At 44.9% G+C, this 23,358-nt stretch overlaps 1 protein-coding gene across 1 annotated transcript in view; it reads left to right on the forward strand.

Moving 5' to 3' along the window:
* The window catches only part of LOC136577983 (uncharacterized), a 59,038-nt gene that overhangs the window by 14,793 nt on the left and 20,887 nt on the right, over window positions 1-23,358 (forward strand). Inside the window, exons 2-5 of the mRNA XM_066577894.1 lie at window positions 2,300-2,641; window positions 4,364-4,672; window positions 17,524-17,865; window positions 19,589-19,897. Coding sequence (XP_066433991.1) covers window positions 2,300-2,641; window positions 4,364-4,672; window positions 17,524-17,865; window positions 19,589-19,897 — 1,302 coding nt within the window. The remainder of the gene's footprint in view (window positions 1-2,299; window positions 2,642-4,363; window positions 4,673-17,523; window positions 17,866-19,588; window positions 19,898-23,358) is intronic.

A 23,358-nucleotide genomic window follows, 5' to 3' on the forward strand; every position in this document is an offset into this window, starting at 1 on the left:
TTCTCTGCGTTACCCAGGAAACACCACGGGGAGGTAGCCATGCAACGTTTCCTTTATATAAAATGACATCAGGAAGTGAGAGAATTAAATTCCATACGTAAAATTTGGATGCTAATTCTTTTGCACTTAGAATTAAATAATAGAGTTGGGACCCATTAACTTTTCCTATTTATGACATATTCAATGCTTATGACAAATTTCATGTTTCTATGACATTGGGAAGTGAGAGATTTAATTATGTACGTAAAATTTCGACGCTAATTCTTTTGCGCTAGAATTAAATAATCAAGTTAGGACCCATTAACTTTTCCTGTTTATGACATAATCAATGCTCGTGCCAAATTTCACGTTTCTATGACACCGGAAAGTGAGAGAATTAGATTCCGTATGTAAAATTTGGACGTTAATTCTTTCGCACATAGAATTGAATAATCAAGTTGGGACTTATTAACTTTTTCTATTTATGGCATAATCAATCCCCGTGCCAAATTTTAAGTTTCTCTGACATTGGGAAGTGAGAGATTTAGATTATGTACGTTAAATTTCAACGCTAATTCTTTTGTGCTAGAATTGAATAATCGAGATGGGACCCAATTACTTTTCCTTTTCTGGACATAATCTATGCTCGCGCCAAATTTCATGTTTCTACGATATCGGGAAGTTGGAGAACTTTTGGCGAGTCAGTGAGTGAGTGAGGGCTTTTGTCTATATATATATATATATATATATATATATATATATATATATATATATATATATATATATATATATATATATAATATAATATCGAGTTGGGACCCATTAGCTTTTCCTATTTATGACATAATCAATGCTCGTGTCAAATTTCAAGTTTCCATGACATCGGGAAGTGAGAGAATTGGTGGCAATGATGGGAATCGAACGATCTACGTTGGGGGGAGGGGCGTAACTGTCGACGCTCGCACGCGCGCCATTTATCATAGGGTAGTTGTACTATGCCTATAATCTTTCCAGGAGTGTACTCAACAACTTCCCAAAGTTTCATGGCGATCGAATGAATGTTGTAGTAGCGCATAAAGGACAACACACACACACGCATACATTCATTTTTATATATATAGATTGAATGTATGCGTGTCTGTGTGTCTGTTTGTCCTTTATGCGCTACTACACCATTCATCCGATCGCCATGAAACTTTGGGAAGTTGTTGAGTACACTCCTGGGAAGATTATAGGCATAGTACATCTATCCTATGATAAATGGCGCGCGTGCGAGCGTCGACAGTTACGCCCCCCCACGAAAATCGTTAAATTTCCATCAGTGCCACTAATTCTCTCACTTCCCGATGTCGTAGAAACATGAAATTTGGCACGAGCATTGATTATGTCATAAATAGGAAAAGTTAATGGGTCCCAACTCGATTATTCAATTCTAAGCGCAAAAGAATTAGCGTCCAAATTTTACGTACGGAATCTAATTCTCTCACTTCCTGATGTCATCTATATATATTTGTCTGTCTGTCTTTTATGGATTACTACACCATTCATCCAATCGCCATGAAACTTTGGGAAGTTGTTGAGTACACTCCAGGGAAGATTATAGGCATAGTACATCTATCCTACGCTAGCTGGCGCGCGTGCGAGCATCGTCGACAGTTATGCCCCCCCAGACAAAGATCGTTTGATTTCCATCTCAAGCACGAAAGCAAAAGGCATTACGAGCAACGGGATGCGTGTTCAACTACAAAATGATGCATCTGCCGAACGTTTCGCAAGACAATTACTGGATATTGAGAATGCTGAGGTAAAATGAAAGCTGTGATTGGTTGCTATTTCTTATACTGCTGAGGTAACATAAAAGCTGTGCTGTGATTGGTTGTTACATATTATTCTGCTGAGGTAACTTGAAAAACGAATGTATGTCTGTCTTCGCAGAAATGCGCGACGGGTAAGCTAGTTCATTATAAAACACCTGAGGAAGGTGGGAAAGGGGGGCTTTACACCCCTGTGTGTTTCTGTCCTATAAGGAGGAGGCGATCTTAGGTGGTGCCGTCATTGAGATTTTCCGAAAAAAACACGTTACCTGTAATTCTAATCTAACTTTATCGCTCCTTACAGCAGTAATGCAGCCATGTACAGGAGGCCATAGCTGGTCATACACATTAGATGAAGATCAGTTAAACTTGCCAATTTTTGGTGGCATCCGTAAACCATATAAATGTTCCTGTGGTAGTATTTGTTATTTCTGTAGCACTCTGTGACGTCTCTATGTGCTGAAGGAAACTTACAAGACCTGATCACTTTCTTTTTGCTTCTGGAGGTTTTCCATGGCGTCCTGTCATCCAGGAAGTTCCCGTACCTCATGTACTGATGGGACAACCGAACACCCTCCAGTACAACATCTCTGGATATTACCCGGATGCGCTGACTGTGAGCTGGTATAAGAAGGACAAGGGAGCTCTGGAATCTGTTCCTGTACATGATACGTATAAGACGTCAGTCACCGAGTCCCAGAGACAGCCTGATTCCACGTACTCCTGTACAGCCAGTCTGCTGTTCACCCCAACACTAAAAGACGGGGAATCAGAAGTCATCTGCAGAGTGGACCATCCCAGCCTGGAGGGACCATTAGAGAGGAGCACCGGACCCTTACGTGTGCAGGGTGAGTGGGGGCCTTAAAGTCAACTTTGAAAAATCGTTTTGGGTCTGACATTCTGTGGAGAGATTTAAATGCTAAAATTCTGTCTGCCTGCTGCCACCACTTGGGGGCGCTTCATGCAGACTATTTTTTATGTAGTCCAGGCAGTCACCACTAGGGGGAGCTTACTGTAGTCCACGTAGACAGAATTTTGTCATTTGACCCCTTAGGCCAATGCAGAGGATTTGAAGCTTTGTAGAAGAAAACAGCGCTTCAATAACTGTAAAGAAATAAATGGTGAGGCAAATGTCTGGACCAGCGTGGCACTCACCTCTCTTGGTGGATCCAGCTCTGTGATGTGCTGGCTGCCGGCCACCCGACGCATGCGCAGAGCGGAGCACAGGAGATATGGGATTCTCCTGTATATTCCCCGTCCCAGGGAGGGGGAGGAGGGGTGACAAACTTTTGTTGTTTATTTCACCTCCCATCAATCAGAGCATATTTATTTGCTCTCTTGTAGTCTCATATGTTTTTTTTTTCCTGAAAAGAAGTGAAATGCTGAGGCCTTGCTCATCTAATCACTGCTCTACACCATTTAACCCCGCAGATGCTGCAGTTATTGCTGATTGTGGCATCAACATTTTTACTGAAAAAAATTAAACTTTTCCCCTCACACAATTCTTTAAATGCAGAACAAATAAAAATTAAACTGCACATAATTGGAATCGCCACACCTTTAACCCCATAGTGACGAACCTTTTTTCATTTTCATTTTTTCCTCTTTTAAAAAATCGTAACTCCTTTATTTATCCATCGACGTCGCTGTATGAGATCTTGCTTTTTGCGGGGCGAGTTGTATTTTTTAATGGTGCTATTTAATGTACCATATAATGTACTGAAAAACTTTTAAAAATTCTAAGTGAAGAGAAATGGAAAAAAATAGAATTCCGCCATCTTTCGTTGCGTCTTGTTTCTACGGCGCACAAACTGCAACAAGAATGACCTGATAACTTTATTCTATGGGTCAGTACGATTACTACGATACCAAACTTTAAAAAATTATATATATATTTATATTATATTTTTTTTTGCTGTACTTTTCTTTTCAGACATTTAACTTTTTACAATTATTTTCTGCCGCCATCTTCTGCACGCAATACCTTTCTATTAATTTCATCAAAATAGTTGTGTGAGGGCTCATTTTTCGCGGGATGTCCTGTAGTTTCCATTTTGGAATACGTACGACTTTTTGATTGCTTTTTATTGCATTTTTTTCTTGGGAAAGGGTGACCAAAATGGCGCATTTCTGGCGTTTTTTAAATTTTGTTTTCTGACAACGTTCATCATGCGGGGTAAATAATGTGTTACTTTGATCAGAGTTTTATGGATGCGGTGATACTAAATATATATTTTTGTTCATTTATTTTATTATAAATATGGCAGAAGTGGGGGTTTTGAATTTTTTTTTTAATAATTAGTAAAACTCTATTATTCGTTTTACTTTTTTTCTTAATTCCCAGAGGAAACTAGTAATGTTTTGATCGCTCCTGCAGTATTATGTAATGCCATAGTATTACATCATACTGCGATCGGGCATGCGGTCTATCCACAGCATTTCTGCTATGTGTGAACATACGCTTAATGTGACTGTTAGGGGTTAACCTACAAACATAAGACAACATGGCGTCCATGACTGTCGCTCACTTCATGTGTATTTTGTTTTCTGGAATCTCCATTATTTTCTAGGTAAACCAAAGAGCAGAAAACCTATTAGTGTAACTTTGGGCAAAGAGGAGGTGAAATGTTCTCTGGTTCTAGAGCGGTTCTATCCCCGGGATATCCAGATTACGTGGGATTGTGTATCAGAACAAGAGACACAGTGCTGTCCATCAACAGAAAGATTTACTACTAATATGGATAAATCGTACGGCGTTACCAGTGATTGTAGGATTCCTGAGAAGGATCTGAAGAACCCGAATGTCAAAGTGCGTGTGATGTGGATTCATGAGTCCATGGATGATCCTGGGAGCAGAGAGATGGCTATTAGAGATGAAGGTGAGAAGGGAACAATGGGGGATATTGGAGGATCAGTAAGTGTCTCCCATTGTTTTCAATGGGCAACCTTGCATCCCACTCATGTGCACACCCTGCAATGTGTTTTCCTCTCCCATTGAAAACAATGGGGAAAGTGTTCCGAGGGAACGCCCAAAGATAAAACATGCTGCATTCTTTTTTTTTTTTTTTTTTTTTTTGTTGGAGAATACCGGTCATGTATATGATCCTATTCAAAAGAATGGGGTTGATATTTGTGTGAGATTTGTGCATCTGACAATGCACAAATCTCACAATTTTCACTGCCGTATGAAAGCGTTCTATGAGATCACTCTCATTATCGCTCTGTGTATAGCGCTCATATGGAGATGAACCAACTCCGGAGCGAGCTGGTATCCTGATCCAGACACTAATGAGAATATAGAAAATCGTGTTTCTAGTTCATACCATTCAGTAATCTCATGTTACATGTCATTATTCACAGAAAAAGCCAAAAATACAATACCTGAAGGTCTGCAAAGCAGACACGGTCGCCATAGGAACGATCGCCATAAGGCAGGCACAATCGCCACTGGCACAATCGCCGTAGGGCAGGCGCAATGGCCATAAGCCCTGAAGATATGCAGTCAGCCAGACAATAATGTAGAGGAGCAGCTTGTTCCTGGCAGGCTAATATGCAGTCACCCACTCAACCCAGCCCAGATTGGGGAGGAGTGACTGCATATACTAATAGCCTGCACATGTGAACGATACCAAAGATGCCAGCCATAGATGGATGGTGACCCACCATACAGGATATCAACCCTGGCTGATATAACAGCGGGTTGCCCTGTATCTCTAAAGTGGGCCACACTGGCTGACATCTTGGGCTCCCCCACCAACTAGCAAACTACATACAAAAGTACTAATGCATACTAATAAAATGCGGGTGTTGGTACTGCATTTTGGCCAAAACGCATAGGCTGACGGGCCGCGCCGAGGTCACACCGCTTCCGTCAGTACCTACGCTAACTCACGATAAATTACATAAAATCACAGAGGTGAGAAAAAAAACCCACATTATTCACAGAAAAAGCCAAAAATACAATAAAATACAAAAATACGGTCGCCATAGGCACGATCGCCATAAGGCAGGCACAATCGCCGTAGGGCAGGCGCAATGGCCATAAGCCCTGAAGATATGCAGTCAGCCAGACAATAATGTGGAGGAGCTGCTCCTCCACATTATTGTCTGGCTGACTGCATATCTTCAGGGCTTATGGCGATTGCGCCTGCCCTACGGCGATTGTGCCAGTGGCGATTGTGCCTGCCTTATGGCGATCGTGTCTGCTTTGCAGACCTTCAGGTATTGTATTTTTGGCTTTTTCTGTGAATAATGTGTTTTGTTTTTTTTCTCACCTCTGTGATTTCATGTTACATGTCAGAATCCACAGGGCTGCAGGTATACAGTGGATGTTACCAATTATAATCAGTAGGTGACAGTATCTGAGCCATGGTATCTTACCCTTTAGTAAAACCTTACCAAACTCTTATAAAATAACAGACACCAATATTGGAGAAAAAAGGCTGCAGTGTTTATTTAACGGAGTTACCAACAAATAATCTGCAAATGCCAATGTTGTGTCGTTATTGCACATAAAAGAACTGATGTCGACCATAATCAAACTAAAATCCCTATTTTACAACATATGTCATGCAATACCTCGCAAATAATTTACTTAATTGAATGTCCCTGTAAACTAAAATATATTGGCAGAACCATCAATAAGTTAAAAACACGCATTAACAATCATTGGCTAAACATAAAAAATCTGCGAACGCACAGTCTGTCAAAACATTTTAATGCTCATAAACGTGACTTTTCTGATATGATTGTTACACCACTTGAATGCATTGATGTGAAATCTATCAGTAAATTAAGAAAAAAAGAAATGTACTGGATACATCGGCTGAATACCCTAACCCCATCTGGCCTTAACGAAATATTAGAGAAGATTTAGCATTTCTTTTTAAATAGTATTTAGTAATTTATATAATTACATTCCAGAACGGTCTTTGTTTATTAGCGTGATTATTTGTTTGTTCATTAATTAAAGCATAAGGGTCTGAATTTTTATAACCCATAATGACATAATTGGTTATTATTAATGCTTATTTATATTTTACATTTATTTGTTAATATTGGTCGTTACGAATTGTGAATGATTTCGTTACTACTTTAGATTGACGATGATCCAATATAACACTAGTATATGAGTGTGTTACGGGAGGTTTGTAAAGAGCCGTGTTTTTGTCTCTTTGACGGCTCTGAATAAAGTTTCATTTGAATACATGGAACGCTTACTGCGTTCCATGTGACGTCTCCTTACGCTGACGCCGATCATGACGTATGCGTTGTATCGGGAGGAGCGTTCCCGCCCCCCGCTCTAAGCACGGCTGATTGTTTCCGGCGTCTATGTAGCCGGGTCGCAACATGCGAGTATGTTTTATGCCTTCTATAAATGTAAGTCTGTATTGTATTTTTATGATTGAGCTTGAAAAAGGCGACAGCAGTTCGCGGAAACGTGTCGCTCTTAAAATTATAATAAATTCGCTTGAAGATATTTTCTTCTTTTTTCCCGACGAGCGCAAAGCAGTCTTTTTCTTTTTGCAATTTTATCAAGCACCTGCGCAGGTGTGTGTTTGCTGTTTTTTTGCTGCTCTACGTTATGCCACGGATGGGGGAATAAAAAGAACCTCTTACAAGTCTTCCTGGACATCGGTGTCAGCGGGGATTGTCAGCCTGATTCTCCCCGCACGGCACCAGGTGAGTGAATTATTGAATTGTCTGCATTAAATCTGCATTGATCCATTGGATAACCTGGCACATCCCTGATTTATTTTCTATTTAGTGTCTGTAAGACAGAGTTTATTAACCAATCAATAACCATAACAGTTCATGTGAACTCTGTCTAACAGACATGAGTTTACCACCCCCAAATTCTCCCCAAGTTTACCTGCCCACCCACCTAATGTGGGTGAATATCCATCACAATGCCATGACATCCCCTCTTCCATCCTTACCAAAATCATGTCAGTGCTGACACCCAGCCTAAGGCAGAGGTCCATACTAGATGACATCCTAGCGGTGGTTGAAACCAAGGATCTCTTAGTCGCGCAGCAAGCAACAACCCACCAACTCTTACAATACTTGGGTTGGATCATCAACATGGAGAAATCTGAAAGTCCTTCTTGGAAATTCTGTTACTCAGAGAAAGCGTGCTTCTTTCTCCTTATGAGAAAGGGCCAAGACGTACAGCTTCTCATAGGAGCATTGTTGAAGCGCAGGGCCTGCTCCATCCAAACAATGTCCCTGCTGGGGAAATTGACCTCTTTTATCCCGGAAGTAGCATGTGCTCAGTCCCAAACAAGGACGTTACAGGAGGCAATCCTCTCCGTCTGGGATAAAAAACAGTCCTTACTGGACAGAAAGGTGCCTGTAGGGAACGCAGTAAAGGTATCCCTGCATTGTTGGCTGCCAGCCTCTAACCTCTCAAAGGGGGTTCACTGGCTACAGGATGCAGTAACGTGTTACCACAGATGCCAGCTCCCAGGGCTGTGGCACTCACATAGGGGACCTATATCTCCTTGGGATCCTGGTCCTAGAGAGTGTGAAATCAGTCCTCAAATTTCAAGGAACTCCTGGCTGTTTTAAAGGCCCTCCAACTGTCTGGAAGCACCACCCAAAATCAACACCTGGAAATCCTTTGGACAATCTCACACCACTAGCCTATATCAGACATCAAGGAACAAGATGCCCATCCCTACAGAGCATCAACCAAAGGATCTTTCACTGGGCAGAACATCATACCCTGTCAATCTCAGCAACCCACCTAAAGGGTGCTGTGAATCAAACGGCAAACTACGTCAATTGGCAGGGGCTAGACCCAGGGGAATGGTCCATCTCCCAGGACCTCTTCAAGGTCCTGACAGACAGGTGGGAATTCTCAAAGATAGACCTTTTTGCCTCAAGAAAAAAAACGCAAGCTAGGTTATTTTTCCCTCAACCCAAGGGACCACCCACAAGCGGTAGATTCACTGACCCAGAACTAGGACTAGTCTACACATTTCCTCCTATCCCACTGATCCCAATGGTCCATTTAAAAATTCCGGCGGCCTACAAAACAAATTTTGAGTTGTCAGGATCCAGTCCACTTGCCAGTCCAGACGAATCTTCTAACCCAGGGTCCTCCTGACCCATCCAGACGTAGCGAACCTCCACATCTCAGTGTGGATATTAAGTCCATGTTGATATGTGGAGGCTTCTACAAGAGTGACGCACATCCTGTTATGCAATAGGAAAGTATCAACAAACAGAATATACCATAACACCTGGAAAAAGTTCACATCATGGTGCCAGGAGAAAGGTTCTCCATTTTTTTTCTTCCCCCCAGCATACCATCAATCCTGGAATTTCTCCAGGACTGCCTAGACAAAGGCCTCTCTCCTAGCACACTAAGTCCAAGTAGTGTCTCTTAGTGCCTTTTAGGATACTAGACTTTCTGAAGTGAGTTGGATTTCTAGGATCTTTTTTTAAAGCAGCAGAAAGGTTAAAACTTAGAAACCTCAACATAGTCCCTCAATGGAACCTCAATTGGGTTCTTAAAGCCCTATCCTCGGCTCCATTCAAACCCATGGGCTCAATTCCGATCAGAACCCTGACCATTAAAACAATCTTTCTGGTGGCAATTACTTCAGCAAGAAGAGTTAGCGAGCTCCAGGCCTTATCTATCTGCCATCCATTCTGCAGAATCGCTGAAAACAAGATCTTTAAGCTAGATCCTTCATGTATACCTAAGGTAGCATCATCCTTCCATAGGTCCCAAGACACATTTCCACCCTTTTGTAATCATAAAAACGACGAGGAACAGAATTTTAACAGCTCCACAAGTTAATCATCCTGCCTCCACTATTTGTCCAGTTTTTCGGCCCCAAAAAGAAGGGGGGCAGCTAAGAGCTCTATAGCAAGATGGATCCGCCTAGCCATCAGAGGCCTATGCAGCAATGGATGAAACTGCCCCAGAGAGTCCTAAAGCCAATTCTACCAGGGCAATGTCCACATCTTGGGCGTGATGTACAATCCATCATGTGATCGGATACCCAGGGCACATAGAAAGTGAATAGAGATGAGCGAGCACACTCGTCCGAGCTTGATGCTCGTTTGAGTATTGGGCTACTTGAGATGCTCGCTACTCGAGTCTAGCACCACGTGGTGCTCGAGTAAATTTCATTTCCCCTCCCCACATGTTTAGCGCCATTTTTTAGCCACTAAACCTGCAGGGAAGGCATTACCATTTCCTGCTGTGAGGTGCCAACCCTCTGCACGTCTACAGCAGTGAGTGGCTGGCGGGATCAAGTGACCGCGGAATACCAAAACTGGTGCCGCCCGCGGCTCGCCTCAGGCGCATGCTGGCAGAGGTTAGGGAAAGAGCTGCTGACGCTGAGATAGGGAAAGTGTTAGTGTAGGGATCCTGACTTCAAGAACCCAACAGTCCTACTTAGGGCTACTCCTCATTGTGTGCATTACTTTTTTGGCTGGCTGGTAGCAGTAGTGCACCATTTTTATTTTTATTTTCAAGCATCTAGCCCTGTGCAGAGCATCTCACATCTCCCATTCGCTGTGTGTGGTGAATTAGCCGGAGTTCTCATCGCTAAACACTGGGTTAATTTTTTTTCTAGCCCTGTGCGGAGCATCTCGCATCTCCCATTCGCTGTGTGCGGTAATTAGCCAAAGGTAGTTCCCATAGCTAAACAGTGGGTTAATTTTTTGTGGGCCAGTGCAGAGCATCTCACATCTCCCATTTGCTGTGTGCGGTGAATTAGCCAAAGGTAGTTCCCATCGCTAAACAGTCGGTTAATTTTTTTCTGAGGCTGTGCAGAGCATCTCACATCTCCCATTCGCTGTGTGCGGTGAATTAGTCGAAGTTCTTATCTCTAAACACTGGGTTAATTTTTTCCTGAACTGCATACAGCTTCTCTTATCTACAAGTCTCTGTGAGCGGTGAATTACCCATAGGTATCAGCGCAATACAGTGGCTTAATTTATTCTGTCACGGCATAGAGCCTCTGGTATCTACAAGTCTCCATGTGCAGTGAATTAGCCCCAGTTCTCAGCGCTATACAGTGGGTTAATTTATTTGGGCCCTGCTCTATCTTTTATCCTACATGATGAGGAGTAGGGTTAAGTGTTGAGGACGCGGGCGTCAAAGTGAGGGTGTGGGCAGAGGCAGAGGTCCTGGGCGGGGTGAATCAGAGCCTGCTGCTGAGGAATTCGGAGAGAGCGCCGTGGAGCTCCGCTCCCCAGCTTCATCTTACATTTCGCAGGTCCGCGTGGTAGACCTTTATTACAAGCACAACAGTGCAATCAGGTGCTGACATGGATCGCGGATAACGCGTCCAGCAATTTATCCAACACCTAGTCTTCCACGCAGTCCACTCATGCCGGCCAAGGGACTGCACCTCTGAATCCTCAGGCAGCTCCTCCTTCCTCCCAGCCTGGTCACTCCTGGAAAAGGAGAGATTCTGAACAGGCATACTCCTAGGAACTGTTTTCGGGTCCCTGCCCGAGTCAGAAAAAAATGTTTAGCAGCCACCTGAGAAGTTTGTGGTGACCGATGCCCAACATTTGGAACTTTCCAAGACTCAAGGTGATGAGGCTGGGGACTTCTAAGAACCTTCTTAAGAGCTTTTTGTGGATGAGGATGATGAGACACAGTTGTCTGTCAGTGAGGTTTTTGTTAGGGCAGCAAGTCCGAGGGAGGAGCGGACAGAGGATTCAGAGAAAAAGCTGCTGGACGATGAGGTGACTGACTCCACTCGGCTTGCTAAGCCTACTGAAGACAGGACTTTAGAAGGGGAGGCAAGTGCAGCAGCAGAACAGGTTGGAAGAGGCAGTGGGGTGGCCAGGGGGAGAGGCAAGGCCAGAGCAAATAATCCTCCAACTGTTCCCCACAGCACCCCCTCGCGGTAAGCCTTCGTCCAGAGGGCTAGGTGTTCAAAGGTGTGGAGTTTTTTTAGTGAGAGCGTGGACAACCGACGAACAGTGGTGTGCAACCTGTGCTGCACCCAGATCAGCCGGGGAGCCACCACTACCAGGCTTACCACCACCAGCATGCACAGGCATATGATAGCCAAGCACCCCACGAGGTGGAATGAAGGCCATTCACCGCCTCCGGGTCACACCACTGCCTCTTCCCCTGTATCACAACCTGGCACACAGATCCAATCACCCTCCCAGGACGCAAGCACGAGGGCCTCCCGGCCTGCACCCACAACCTCACCTCCACGGTCCTCCACTGCCTCCAGCAATGTCTCCCAGTGCAGCGTTCAGCTGTCGCTAACACAAGCGTTGGAGCGAAAGCGCAAATACACCGCCACCCACCCGCATGCACAATCTTTAAACATAGACATTGCAAAATTGCTCAGCCTGGAGATGCTGCCATACAGGCTAGTGGAAATGGAGGCTTTCTGCAACATGATGGCAGCGTTGGTCCCTCGGTACTCAGTCCCCAGTCGCCACTATTTTTCCCGGTGCGCCGTCCCTGCCCTACACCAGCACGTCTCCCGCAACACAAAGCATGCCCTCACCAACGCGGTTACTGGGAAGGTCCACTTAATGACGGACACGTGGACAAGTGCTGGCAGGCAGGGACACTACATCTCCCTGACGGCACATTGGGTGAACTTTGTGGAGGCTGGGACCGAGTCAGAGCCAGGAACCGCTTACGTGCTACCTACACCGAGGATAGCGACTCCTATCATGGTGATGGTTTCACCGACGTATTATGCCACCTCCTCCTCCGCCACCTCCAACTCTCAATTAAGTAGTGTGAGCATGTCGCCAGCAGTCGGTAGACCGTGGCGCAGCAGCACTGCGGTGGAGAAGAGTCAGCAAGCCATGCTGAAACTAATCAGCTGAGGTGACAAGAGGCACACTGCCCCAGAGTTGTTACAGGGTTTGACAGAGCAGACCGATCTCTGGCTTTCGCCACTGAGCCTCCAACCAGGCATGGTCGTGTGTGACAATGGGCGTAACCTGGTGGCGGCTCTGCAGCTTGGCAGTCTCACACACGTGCCGTGCTTGGCCTACATCTTCAATCTGGTGGTTCAGCGTTTTCTGAAAAACTACCCCCACTTGTCTGACTTGCTCGGCAAGGTGCGCCGTGTGTACGCACATTTCCGCAAGTCCACTACGGATGCTGCCACCCTCAGGACACTGCAACATCGCTTCCTGCTGCCAGAGCACCGACTGCTGTGCAACGTGCCCACGCGCTGGAATTCTACACTGCACATGTTGGCCAGGCTATACGAGCAGTGTAGAGCAATTGTAGAATACCAGCTGCAACATGGCCAGCGGATTGGTAGTCTGCCTCCGCAGTTCTTCACAGAGGATTGGGCATGGATGGCAGACATCTGTCAGGTGCTCTGAAACTTTGAGGAGTCTACGCAAATGGTGAGTGGCGATGCGGCCATTATTAGCGTTACCATCCCGCTGCTTTGCCTGCTGAGAAGCATAAAGGCCAACGCTTTGCAGTTAGGACAGGAGATGGGGGATGACAGTATCTGTATCTCAGCGTGTTTTGGAGGAGGAGGGGAAAGAGACTGTTGCCGACACTGCAGAGGGTACCCATGCTGCTTCCCCCTCATCTGTTCAGCGTGTATGGGCTGAAGAGGAGGAGGATCATGAAAGTTCTCCTCCTAGTGAGGATAGGGATGTGTTGCGTACTGGGACTCTGGCACACATGTCTGACTTCCTGCTGCCTTTCCCGTGACCCTCGCGTTAGACGCATTCTGGCCAACACGGGTTACTGGGTGTACACCCTTCTCGACCCACGGTATAAGTAGAACCTTTACACTCTCATTCCCAAAGAGGAAAAGAGTACGAGAGTGATGCAATACCACAGGGCCCTGGTGGAACAACTGATGCTAAAGTTCCCATCTGCTAGCGGTAGAAGACCTAGTTCAGAGGGCCAACTAGCAGGGAAGGCGCGGGGATCAGGCAGCATGTCCAGCGCAGGCAGGGGAACACTCTACAAGGCCTTTGCCAGTTTTATGGCTCTCCAGCCAGATTGTGTCACCACTCCCCAGTCTAGGCTGAGTAAGAGGGAGCACTGTAAAAAGATGGTGAGGGAGTACTTAGCCGATCGTACCACTGTCCTCCATGATCCATCTGCTCCATACAACTATTGGGTGTCAAAGCTGGACACGTGCAACGAACTTGCGCTGTACGCCCTGGAGGTGCTGGCCTGCCCTGCCACTAGTGTGTTAAGTGCTGCTGCGGGGGATCATCATGGATAAACGTACCAGCCTGTCAACTGACAGCGCCGACATGCTTACACTCATTAAGATGAACAAATGCTGGACTTCCCCAGACTTTTCTTCTCCACCGGTGGAAAGCAGCGGATCATAAAGATTCTTTTAGTTGCAACGGGAGAAATATGCATCCTCTATCACCTCAGAAAAGGGGAGAAGTAGCTTGGTTTATCCCTCTTGGATCTTACTCCTCCTCCTAAAACAGCATGTCATCACGCTGAACTGCCAATTTTTCTGCGGGCCAAAAAGCTCTGTTAAAACCAATTTTTTTGGAGGGCTGCCTCCAGGCTCCGTTACAAATTAAGCAACAACGAGCTCTATCTTTAAAAAATGTTTATGGGTTTCACCTGCCCTCGGGGTAAACCAATTTTTCAGGGGTACACTTGTACTCTTGGTACACCAATTTTTCAAGCCTTCGCCTATACTCTTGGTAAACAAATTTCTTCAGGGGTTCGCCTATGTTCTTGGTACACCAATGTTTCAGGGGTTCGCCAATACTCTTGGTACACCAATGTTTCAGGGGTTTTCCTATACACTTGCTACAGAAAGGTTTGAGGGGTTCGCCTATACGCTTGCTACAAAAAGGTTTGAGGGGTTCGCCTATACACTTGCTACAGAAAGGTTTCAGGGGTTCGCCTATACACTTGCTACAGAAAGGTTTCAGGGGTTCGCCTATACTCTTGCTACTGAATTTTTTCAGGGGATCGCCCATACGCTTGCTACATAAAGGTTTGAGCTGTTCGCCTATACTGTGGGTACACAAGGATTTCCCAGCGCGATGTTCAGCTATCTGACACATACACAGAATGACTGTGGCTTGGGGTCTGGGGATCAGCGCTGGTCGACATGTATTTGCTCTCGTATTACCGCAGATATCTGAGACAATGGTTTGGACCAATCAAAAAGCGTAAATGAAATTAATGAACCGTTCACAGCACTACTTGCATCCAAGTCTGCTTTATGCCCACCATTGTTGAGGGTGTGGGCAGAGGCAGAGGTCTTGGGCGGGGGTGCAATTCTAATTTCTTCATGTTTAATACTGTCAATGGGTTTCATGGGTTCGCCTATGCTGTGGGTGCACAAAGGTTTCGCATAGCGGTGTTCAGCTATCTGGCACAAATACACTGAATGACTTGGGTAGGGTACAGAAGGGTTTCCCATTGCGGTGTTCAGCTATCTGACACATACACAGAATGAATTGTGTGGGTACGCATAGGTTTTCCATAGCAATGTAACTGACGGCACATTGGATCACACAAAGTGGAGGCTGGGACCAAGTCTGACCCTGGGTCCGCTCACGTGCTTCCCTAAAAGAGTATTGCGGGACCTACCTCGGTCATGGTTTTTCGGGCTAATTATGCCACCTCCTCCTCCTGCTTGTGGTCTGGGAATCAGCGCTGGTCGACATGTATTTGCTCTCGTGTTACCACAGTTCTCTGAGACACTGGTTTGGACCAATCAAAAGAAGCATAACTGATTTAATGAGACTTTCACAGCAGTACTAGCATCTGAGTCCGCTTTATGTCCACGTTTGTTGTGCCTAGTAGTTTACACTAGGCTTTCGCAAGCATCACGGCTGTATAACAGGTCAACTCATTGTACATTGCCTGTCTGCTAATGTATAATGCCCTGAGTGGTAAACAGCCAGATTGGTTTAGGTGTGATAAACGCACATATCCCTGGGGGTCAGCGCTGATCGGCATGTATTATTTCTCGTGTTTTGTGTTACCACAGTTATCCGAGATACTGGATTGGAGCATTCACAGGAAGCGTAACTGATTTAATGAAACTTTCACAGGTTCACTGTATACCTGTGGTGGCTACTTTTCCGACACCTCCTGCTTCAAACTAATCTTTGGTATTAGTATGCGCTGCTGCATTGTGGAGATGGGTGAAAGTACTGGCATCTGAGTCCTCTTTATGCCAACGTTTGCGTCTCCTAACAATTTTGTGACAGAGGTGGCACGGGATTGGAATTCTGATCGTAAGTTAATTTATCAGCAATTCTCATCAGCATTGTGGGTTATCGCCCCCAATTTCAAAGAGGGTCGCTGCCTGGCCCTGCCAACCCTCTACAGTGTGCGTCTCCGGTTTCTCCTCATCCAAGATGCACTTAGAAATCGACATGAGGGTGGTGTGGCTATGAAGCGAGCGTGTGGCATGAGGGCAGCTGAAACCTGTGCAGGGAAAATTTTGTGTGCGCTGTGGACGCTAGCTCATGCGGGGGGTTGGACAGCAATGCCAGCATTTAACCCAAGAGAAAAGGCAGCGGTGTCACCCTCAGGTGGTGATTGTCCTTGGTTGCACATAGTATGGTGCTTAGCTAAGATGTGCCAGCGCGTGTGCCTTGCTGCTTATGGTCTGTCCTAAGTAAATTATTAGGGGGTTGACCGCCAGGCTCTTGCCCCCATTTTGGCTTAATAGTGGGACCTGGTAGCCTCAGATGCACCCATGCATGCTGCCCCTGCCGTTCCCTATTGGTTTCTATGGCGTTTCCGTGACTTTCTGATGTTTTCAGGTGATTCACACACCCTCCCCTCTGCGGAGCATCTGATAGCTTGAAAAATGCTCGAGTCTCCCATTGACTTCAAGAGACAAACCCCTTTTAGTCAACTAGGTTTATAACAAGGGAAGTTAAAAAAGGTAAGGTTCGTATATAATAGCTACATTTTATTTGGTAGATACATAACAATATAGAATATGCTTCAGCTATCGGTCTGATAACAGAGAAACAATAGCTTATAAGTCCTCATAGCGGATTGAGCCTCGAGCTCAGTAGAGCAGATATGCAAGGCAGCTGTCTAAAAAAACCTGCATACCTTTATTAAAACACTATAGATTAAGTATTCAGGCAGACGGGGATTTGGCCTTTGGACGTAGAATCCTCTTGGCCGTGGTCCCGCCTTGATTTAATTTTGTTGGTACGCCTCAGGTGGTGCTGGTGTGGAGACTGTGAAAACTTACATTACACTTACCGGTAATCAGTTTTTCAGGAAGTCTCCACGACTGCACCCCTACACACAACCCCAAAAACATATATATGATATATATATTTTTTTTTTAGCTACAGTTATAGGTAATTTATTTTTAGTTAGGCTCCTACCCTCCTGAATCCATTATAAAACACCTAAGGAAGGTGGGAAAGGGGGGGCTTTACACCTGGGTGTTTCTGTCCTATCAGGAGGAGGCGATCTCGGGTGGTGCTGTCATGGAGATTTTCCGAAAAAACTCATTACCGGTAATTCAAATCTAGCTTTATCGCTCCTTACAACATAAAGCAGTAATGCAGCCATGTACAGGAGGCCATAGCTGGTCATACACATTAGATGAAGATCAGTTAAACTTGCCAATTTTTGGTGGCATCCGTAAACCATATAAATGTTCCTGTGGTAGTATTTGTTATTTCTGTAGCACTCTGTGACATATGACATATCTGCACATCCACGTCTCTATGTGCTGAAGGAAACTTACAAGACCTGATCACTTTCTTTTTGCTTCTGGAGGTTTTCCATGGCGTCCTGTCATCCAGGAAGTTCCCGTACCTCATGTACTGATGGGACAACCGAACACCCTCCAGTACAACATCTCTGGATATTACCCGGATGCGCTGACTGTGAGCTGGTATAAGAAGGACAAGGGAGCTCTGGAATCTGTTCCTGTACATGATAAGTATAAGACGTCCGTCACCGAGTCCCAGAGACAGCCTGATTCCACGTACTCCTGTACAGCCAGTCTGCTGTTCACCCCAACACTAAAAGACGGGGAATCAGAAGTCATCTGCAGAGTGGACCATCCCAGCCTGGAGGGACCATTAGAGAGGAGCACCGGACCCTTACGTGTGCAGGGTGAGTGGGGGCCTTAAAGTCAACTTTGAAAAATCGTTTTGGGTCTGACATTCTGTGGAGAGATTTAAATGCTAAAATTCTGTCTGCCTGCTGCCACCACTTGGGGGCGCTTCATGCAGACTATTTTTTATGTAGTCCAGGCAGTCACCACTAGGGGGAGCTTACTGTAGTCCACGTAGACAGAATTTTGTCATTTGACCCCTTAGGCCAATGCAGAGGATTTGAAGCTTTGTAGAAGAAAACAGCGCTTCAATAACTGTAAAGAAATAAATGGTGAGGCAAATGTCTGGACCAGCGTGGCACTCACCTCTCTTGGTGGATCCAGCTCTGTGATGTGCTGGCTGCCGGCCACCCGACGCATGCGCAGAGCGGAGCACAGGAGATATGGGATTCTCCTGTATATTCCCCGTCCCAGGGAGGGGGAGGAGGGGTGACAAACTTTTGTTGTTTATTTCACCTCCCATCAATCAGAGCATATTTATTTGCTCTCTTGTAGTCTCATATGTTTTTTTTTTCCTGAAAAGAAGTGAAATGCTGAGGCCTTGCTCATCTAATCACTGCTCTACACCATTTAACCCCGCAGATGCTGCAGTTATTGCTGATTGTGGCATCAACATTTTTACTGAAAAAAATTAAACTTTTCCCCTCACACAATTCTTTAAATGCAGAACAAATAAAAATGAAACTGCACATAATTGGAATCGCCACACCTTTAACCCCATAGTGACGAACCTTTTTTCATTTTCATTTTTTCCTCTTTTAAAAAATCGTAACTCCTTTATTTATCCATCGACGTCGCTGTATGAGATCTTGCTTTTTGCGGGGCGAGTTGTATTTTTTAATGGTGCTATTTAATGTACCATATAATGTACTGAAAAACTTTTAAAAATTCTAAGTGAAGAGAAATGGAAAAAAATAGAATTCCGCCATCTTTCGTTGCGTCTTGTTTCTACGGCGCACAAACTGCAACAAGAATGACCTGATAACTTTATTCTATGGGTCAGTACGATTACTACGATACCAAACTTTAAAAAATTATATATATATTTATATTATATTTTTTTTTGCTGTACTTTTCTTTTCAGACATTTAACTTTTTACAATTATTTTCTGCCGCCATCTTCTGCACGCAATACCTTTCTATTAATTTCATCAAAATAGTTGTGTGAGGGCTCATTTTTCGCGGGATGTCCTGTAGTTTCCATTTTGGAATACGTACGACTTTTTGATTGCTTTTTATTGCATTTTTTTCTTGGGAAAGGGTGACCAAAATGGCGCATTTCTGGCGTTTTTTAAATTTTGTTTTCTGACAACGTTCATCATGCGGGGTAAATAATGTGTTACTTTGATCAGAGTTTTATGGATGCGGTGATACTAAATATGTATTTTTGTTCATTTATTTTATTATAAATATGGCAGAAGTGGGGGTTTTGAATTTTTTTTTTAATAATTAGTAAAACTTTTTTATTCGTTTTACTTTTTTTCTTAATTCCCAGAGGAAACTAGTAATGTTTTGATCGCTCCTGCAGTATTATGTAATGCCATAGTATTACATCATACTGCGATCGGGCATGCGGTCTATCCGCAGCATTTCTGCTATGTGTGAACATACGCTTAACGTGACTGTTAGGGGGTTAACCTACAAACATAAGACAACATGGCGTCCATGACTGTCGCTCACTTCATGTGTATTTTGTTTTCTGGAATCTCCATTATTTTCTAGGTAAACCAAAGAGCAGAAAACCTATTAGTGTAACTTTGGGCAAAGAGGAGGTGAAATGTTCTCTGGTTCTAGAGCGGTTCTATCCCCGGGATATCCAGATTACGTGGGTTTGTGTATCAGAACAAGAGACACAGCGCTGTCCATCAACAGAAAGATTTACAACTAATATGGATAAATCGTACGGCGTTACCAGTGATTGTAGGATTCCTGAGAAGGATCTGAAGAACCCGAATGTCAAAGTGCGTGTGATGTGGATTCATGAGTCCATGGATGATCCTGGGAGCAGAGAGATGGCTATTAGAGATGAAGGTGAGAAGGGAACAATGGGCGATATTGGAGGATCAGTAAGTGTCTCCCATTGTTTTCAATGGGCAACCTTGCATCCCACTCATGTGCACACCCTGCAATGTGTTTTCCTCTCCCATTGAAAACAATGGGCGACGTGTTCCGAGGGAACGCCCAAAGATAAGACATGCTGCATTTTTAATTTTTTTTTTGCTGTTGGAGAATACCGGTCATGTATATGATCCTATTCAAAAGAATGGGGTTGATATTTGTGTGAGATTTGTGCATGTCACAATTTTCACTGCATTGTAAAAGCGTCCTAAGAGATCACCCTTATCGCGCTGTGTAAAGCGCTCATATGGAGATAAACCAACTCCGGAGCGAGCTGGTATCCTGATCCAGACACATTTATGAGAATATAGGAAATCGTGTTTCTAGTTCATACCATGCAGTAATCTCATGTTACATGTCAGAATCCACAGGGCTGCACAGGTATACAGCGGGTGTTACCAATTATAATCAGTAGGTGACAGTATCTGAGCCATGGAATCTTACCCTTTAGTAAAACCTTACCAAACTCTTATAAAATAACAGACACCAATATTGGAGAAAAAAGGCTGCAGTGTTTATTTAACGGAGTTACCAACATTGGGGAGAAATGTAACCACTAATAACCAGAACACTTCCTGTAAACTCGTGTCTGTAAGGCCGCATGCAGACAGCCGGGTCGAATCCTGCTGCGAGAATTCTCGCAGTAGGACCCGAGCCGAGCCCCTGCAGGGACCAGCGTGGCACTCGCCTCTCCTGGCGGCTCCAGCTCTGTGATGTGCCGGCTGCCGGCCACCCGACGCATGTGCAGAGCGGAGCCAGCGGCCAGGGAGTGACAATTCTGTGCGGGGCTCGCAGAGCCCCGTACAGAAATAGAGCATGCCGTGATTGGTTTTCCGCGCGAGATTTCACACGGACAAATCGCTGCCGTCTGCCTGGGATTACGTTTTCTAACGCAATCCTATGGCAGCTTGCACGGGCGGAAATTCTGTGGGAAATCATGCCGCGGAATTTCCGCCTGTGTGCATATGGCCTAATACAGAGTTTATTAATAGAGATGAGTGAGCCTACTCGGCCACGCCCCTTTTTCGCCCGAGTACCGCGATTTTCGAGTACTTCCGTACTCGGGCGAAAGGATTCGGGGGGTCCTGTGGGTGAGTGGGGGGTTGCAGCGGGGAGTGGGGGGAGAAGCTACCTCCCGCTCCATCACGCCTTCCCCCGGCGCCCCCCGAATCTTTACACCTTTCGAAAATCGCGGTGCTCGATCGAGTAATTACTCGAAACGAGTAGGTTCGCTCATCTCTATTTATTAACCAATCAATAATCATAACAGTTCATGTAAACTCGGTCTTACAGACATGAGTTTACCACCACCAAACTTTCCTCAAGTTTACCTGCCCACCCTCCTAATGCGGGTGACAATCCCTCACCAGGCCATGACATCCACTGATGACATCCCCTCCCCTTCCCCCCAACAAACCGCAGCCTCCTCAATTATCTATCACAAATCCATATTAAAAATATCTAACGCAATCTCTGACAAGTATACTATAGCATTCCTATAGAAGCCTGGAACAAAACCTTCAAAATCAGCATGTCTAAAAGAAAAATCCACCCCTGGCATGAGCTCTACCACCGGGTTAACCTTTCTCCGAGTTCTCTCACCATAATAATCGAAGAACAATATCTGGAACTGTCACGTACCAGACACAGGAGAGGGAGAGGTGGGACGATACGTATCGATCCTGCCTCAGTCCTCGATTACTCTAGAGGTATTGTAAGCGTGAAGTCATTGATTACCGGCTGATTTGTACCCAGCTTCCTCGTGGCTTTTGCACGTACCTAGGGGAAAGCTAAAATCACCACCTGATCTCTTCTAACACACTCCACCATTGGACCTAATTTATGAATTATTAATACAATCTTCGGAGTATTATGGTTTGTTGTTAAAATGGACAAGTCTTGAACTGATAAATTGTAGATTTATTCTAGAAAAGGTCTAGCAGTGCAATACATACAAAATGTACAAAGGGATACAAGGAAGAAAGTTGTGTGGGAGAATAAGGAATAAATTATGAATATACACTCAGCAGATTTAAAATAAATGGGAGAAATTAAAAGGAAGTTACCAGATTTTGGGATACACGGCCCAAAGGGGTCTGGGTGGTGGAGAGCCGGAACGTAGGGAAGTCCATATACCGCAGTATAGCTCTGTGGATTGCCAAATTGGACCTGAGGGGCCCCGCATTTTAAAGGTTCCCTAGTACACACCTCCTCTCCGCCCCTTCTGAGGTCATACAGAGAATGGAGGGTTTGACTTGTAGGAGCTCTGAGGAATCATAATTTATTTTTTGTTGTAGCTCGGCGGGAGGGCCTCTGATCGTGAAAATATGCCAGCCATTTTCCGGTCATGATTTTATCTGCGAGTGAGTACCAAACATACAGCCACAATCACAACCAGGGATGGGCTTATGTAATTTGAGAGGGTTCCTAAGTGCTTAACACACCGTGAGTGGATGCGTTTTGTCCAGCTGGGACACCCGATTTTGAAAATCGAATTCATATCCGGCTAAGATCTTCACATGACCAAATAATATTCAACATCTCCCTTTTAACTTCCCATGACATATTAATGTGTTCACTTTTTCTATGTCATTAACCCCTTAGTGTAAAATTAGAACATCAGGACAAGGCCTATGTGACTCTCCATACAGCAGTTCAGCCATTAACCCCTTGAGTGGCATGCTCGGAAATTTTCCGTGACAAGCTCCACTGCCCATAGTGAAATAGCCCGGAAGATTTCTGGGTTATGTTTCACTATGGGACCTGCAGAGCACAATGCCATAAGCTGTGGCATTGTCCTCTGCCTGCACAGTCCCACACAGATCAGTGCAGGACTTAAAAAAAAAAAAAAAAAGCAGGAAGATAAAACCGATCTGCCAGCAACCTCCCGCTTCTTTTTTTTAAAACTCCAGCACTGCTTTGTTTACATGTTGCCATGGAGACCATCGGCTTGTCAGAAGACGGCCGATGGTCTACGTTGCAGGGGGAGTTGGTGCTTGGCTGTCAGAGGATAGCCAGGCACCAGCTCTTACACAGCAGAGAATGGAGAAAACCTCCGATCTCTGCTGTTTAACCCTATACATGCCGCGGTCTATGCGACCGCAGCATGTAAAGGCCTAACCCCATCGGACCCCCGCAATGGGATCAGGGGGTCCTGATGGGTCTCTCTGGAAGTCCACTAAAGGGGCAAAAATTTTAAAAGTTAATAAAAAAGAAAGTATAAAAATAAAAACACCTTTCTCCCTTTACTTTGTAAAAAAATTAAAAACAAAATTACACATGTGGTATTCCTGTGTCGTAATGACCCAAAGAAGGAAGTTAGTACATTATTTAGCCCTTTGATGACGTGGCTCCATTTTTTTACCCTCCTTCGT

Source organism: Eleutherodactylus coqui, chromosome 8 (assembly GCF_035609145.1).
Source record: "Eleutherodactylus coqui strain aEleCoq1 chromosome 8, aEleCoq1.hap1, whole genome shotgun sequence".
Taxonomy (NCBI): domain Eukaryota; kingdom Metazoa; phylum Chordata; class Amphibia; order Anura; family Eleutherodactylidae; genus Eleutherodactylus; species Eleutherodactylus coqui.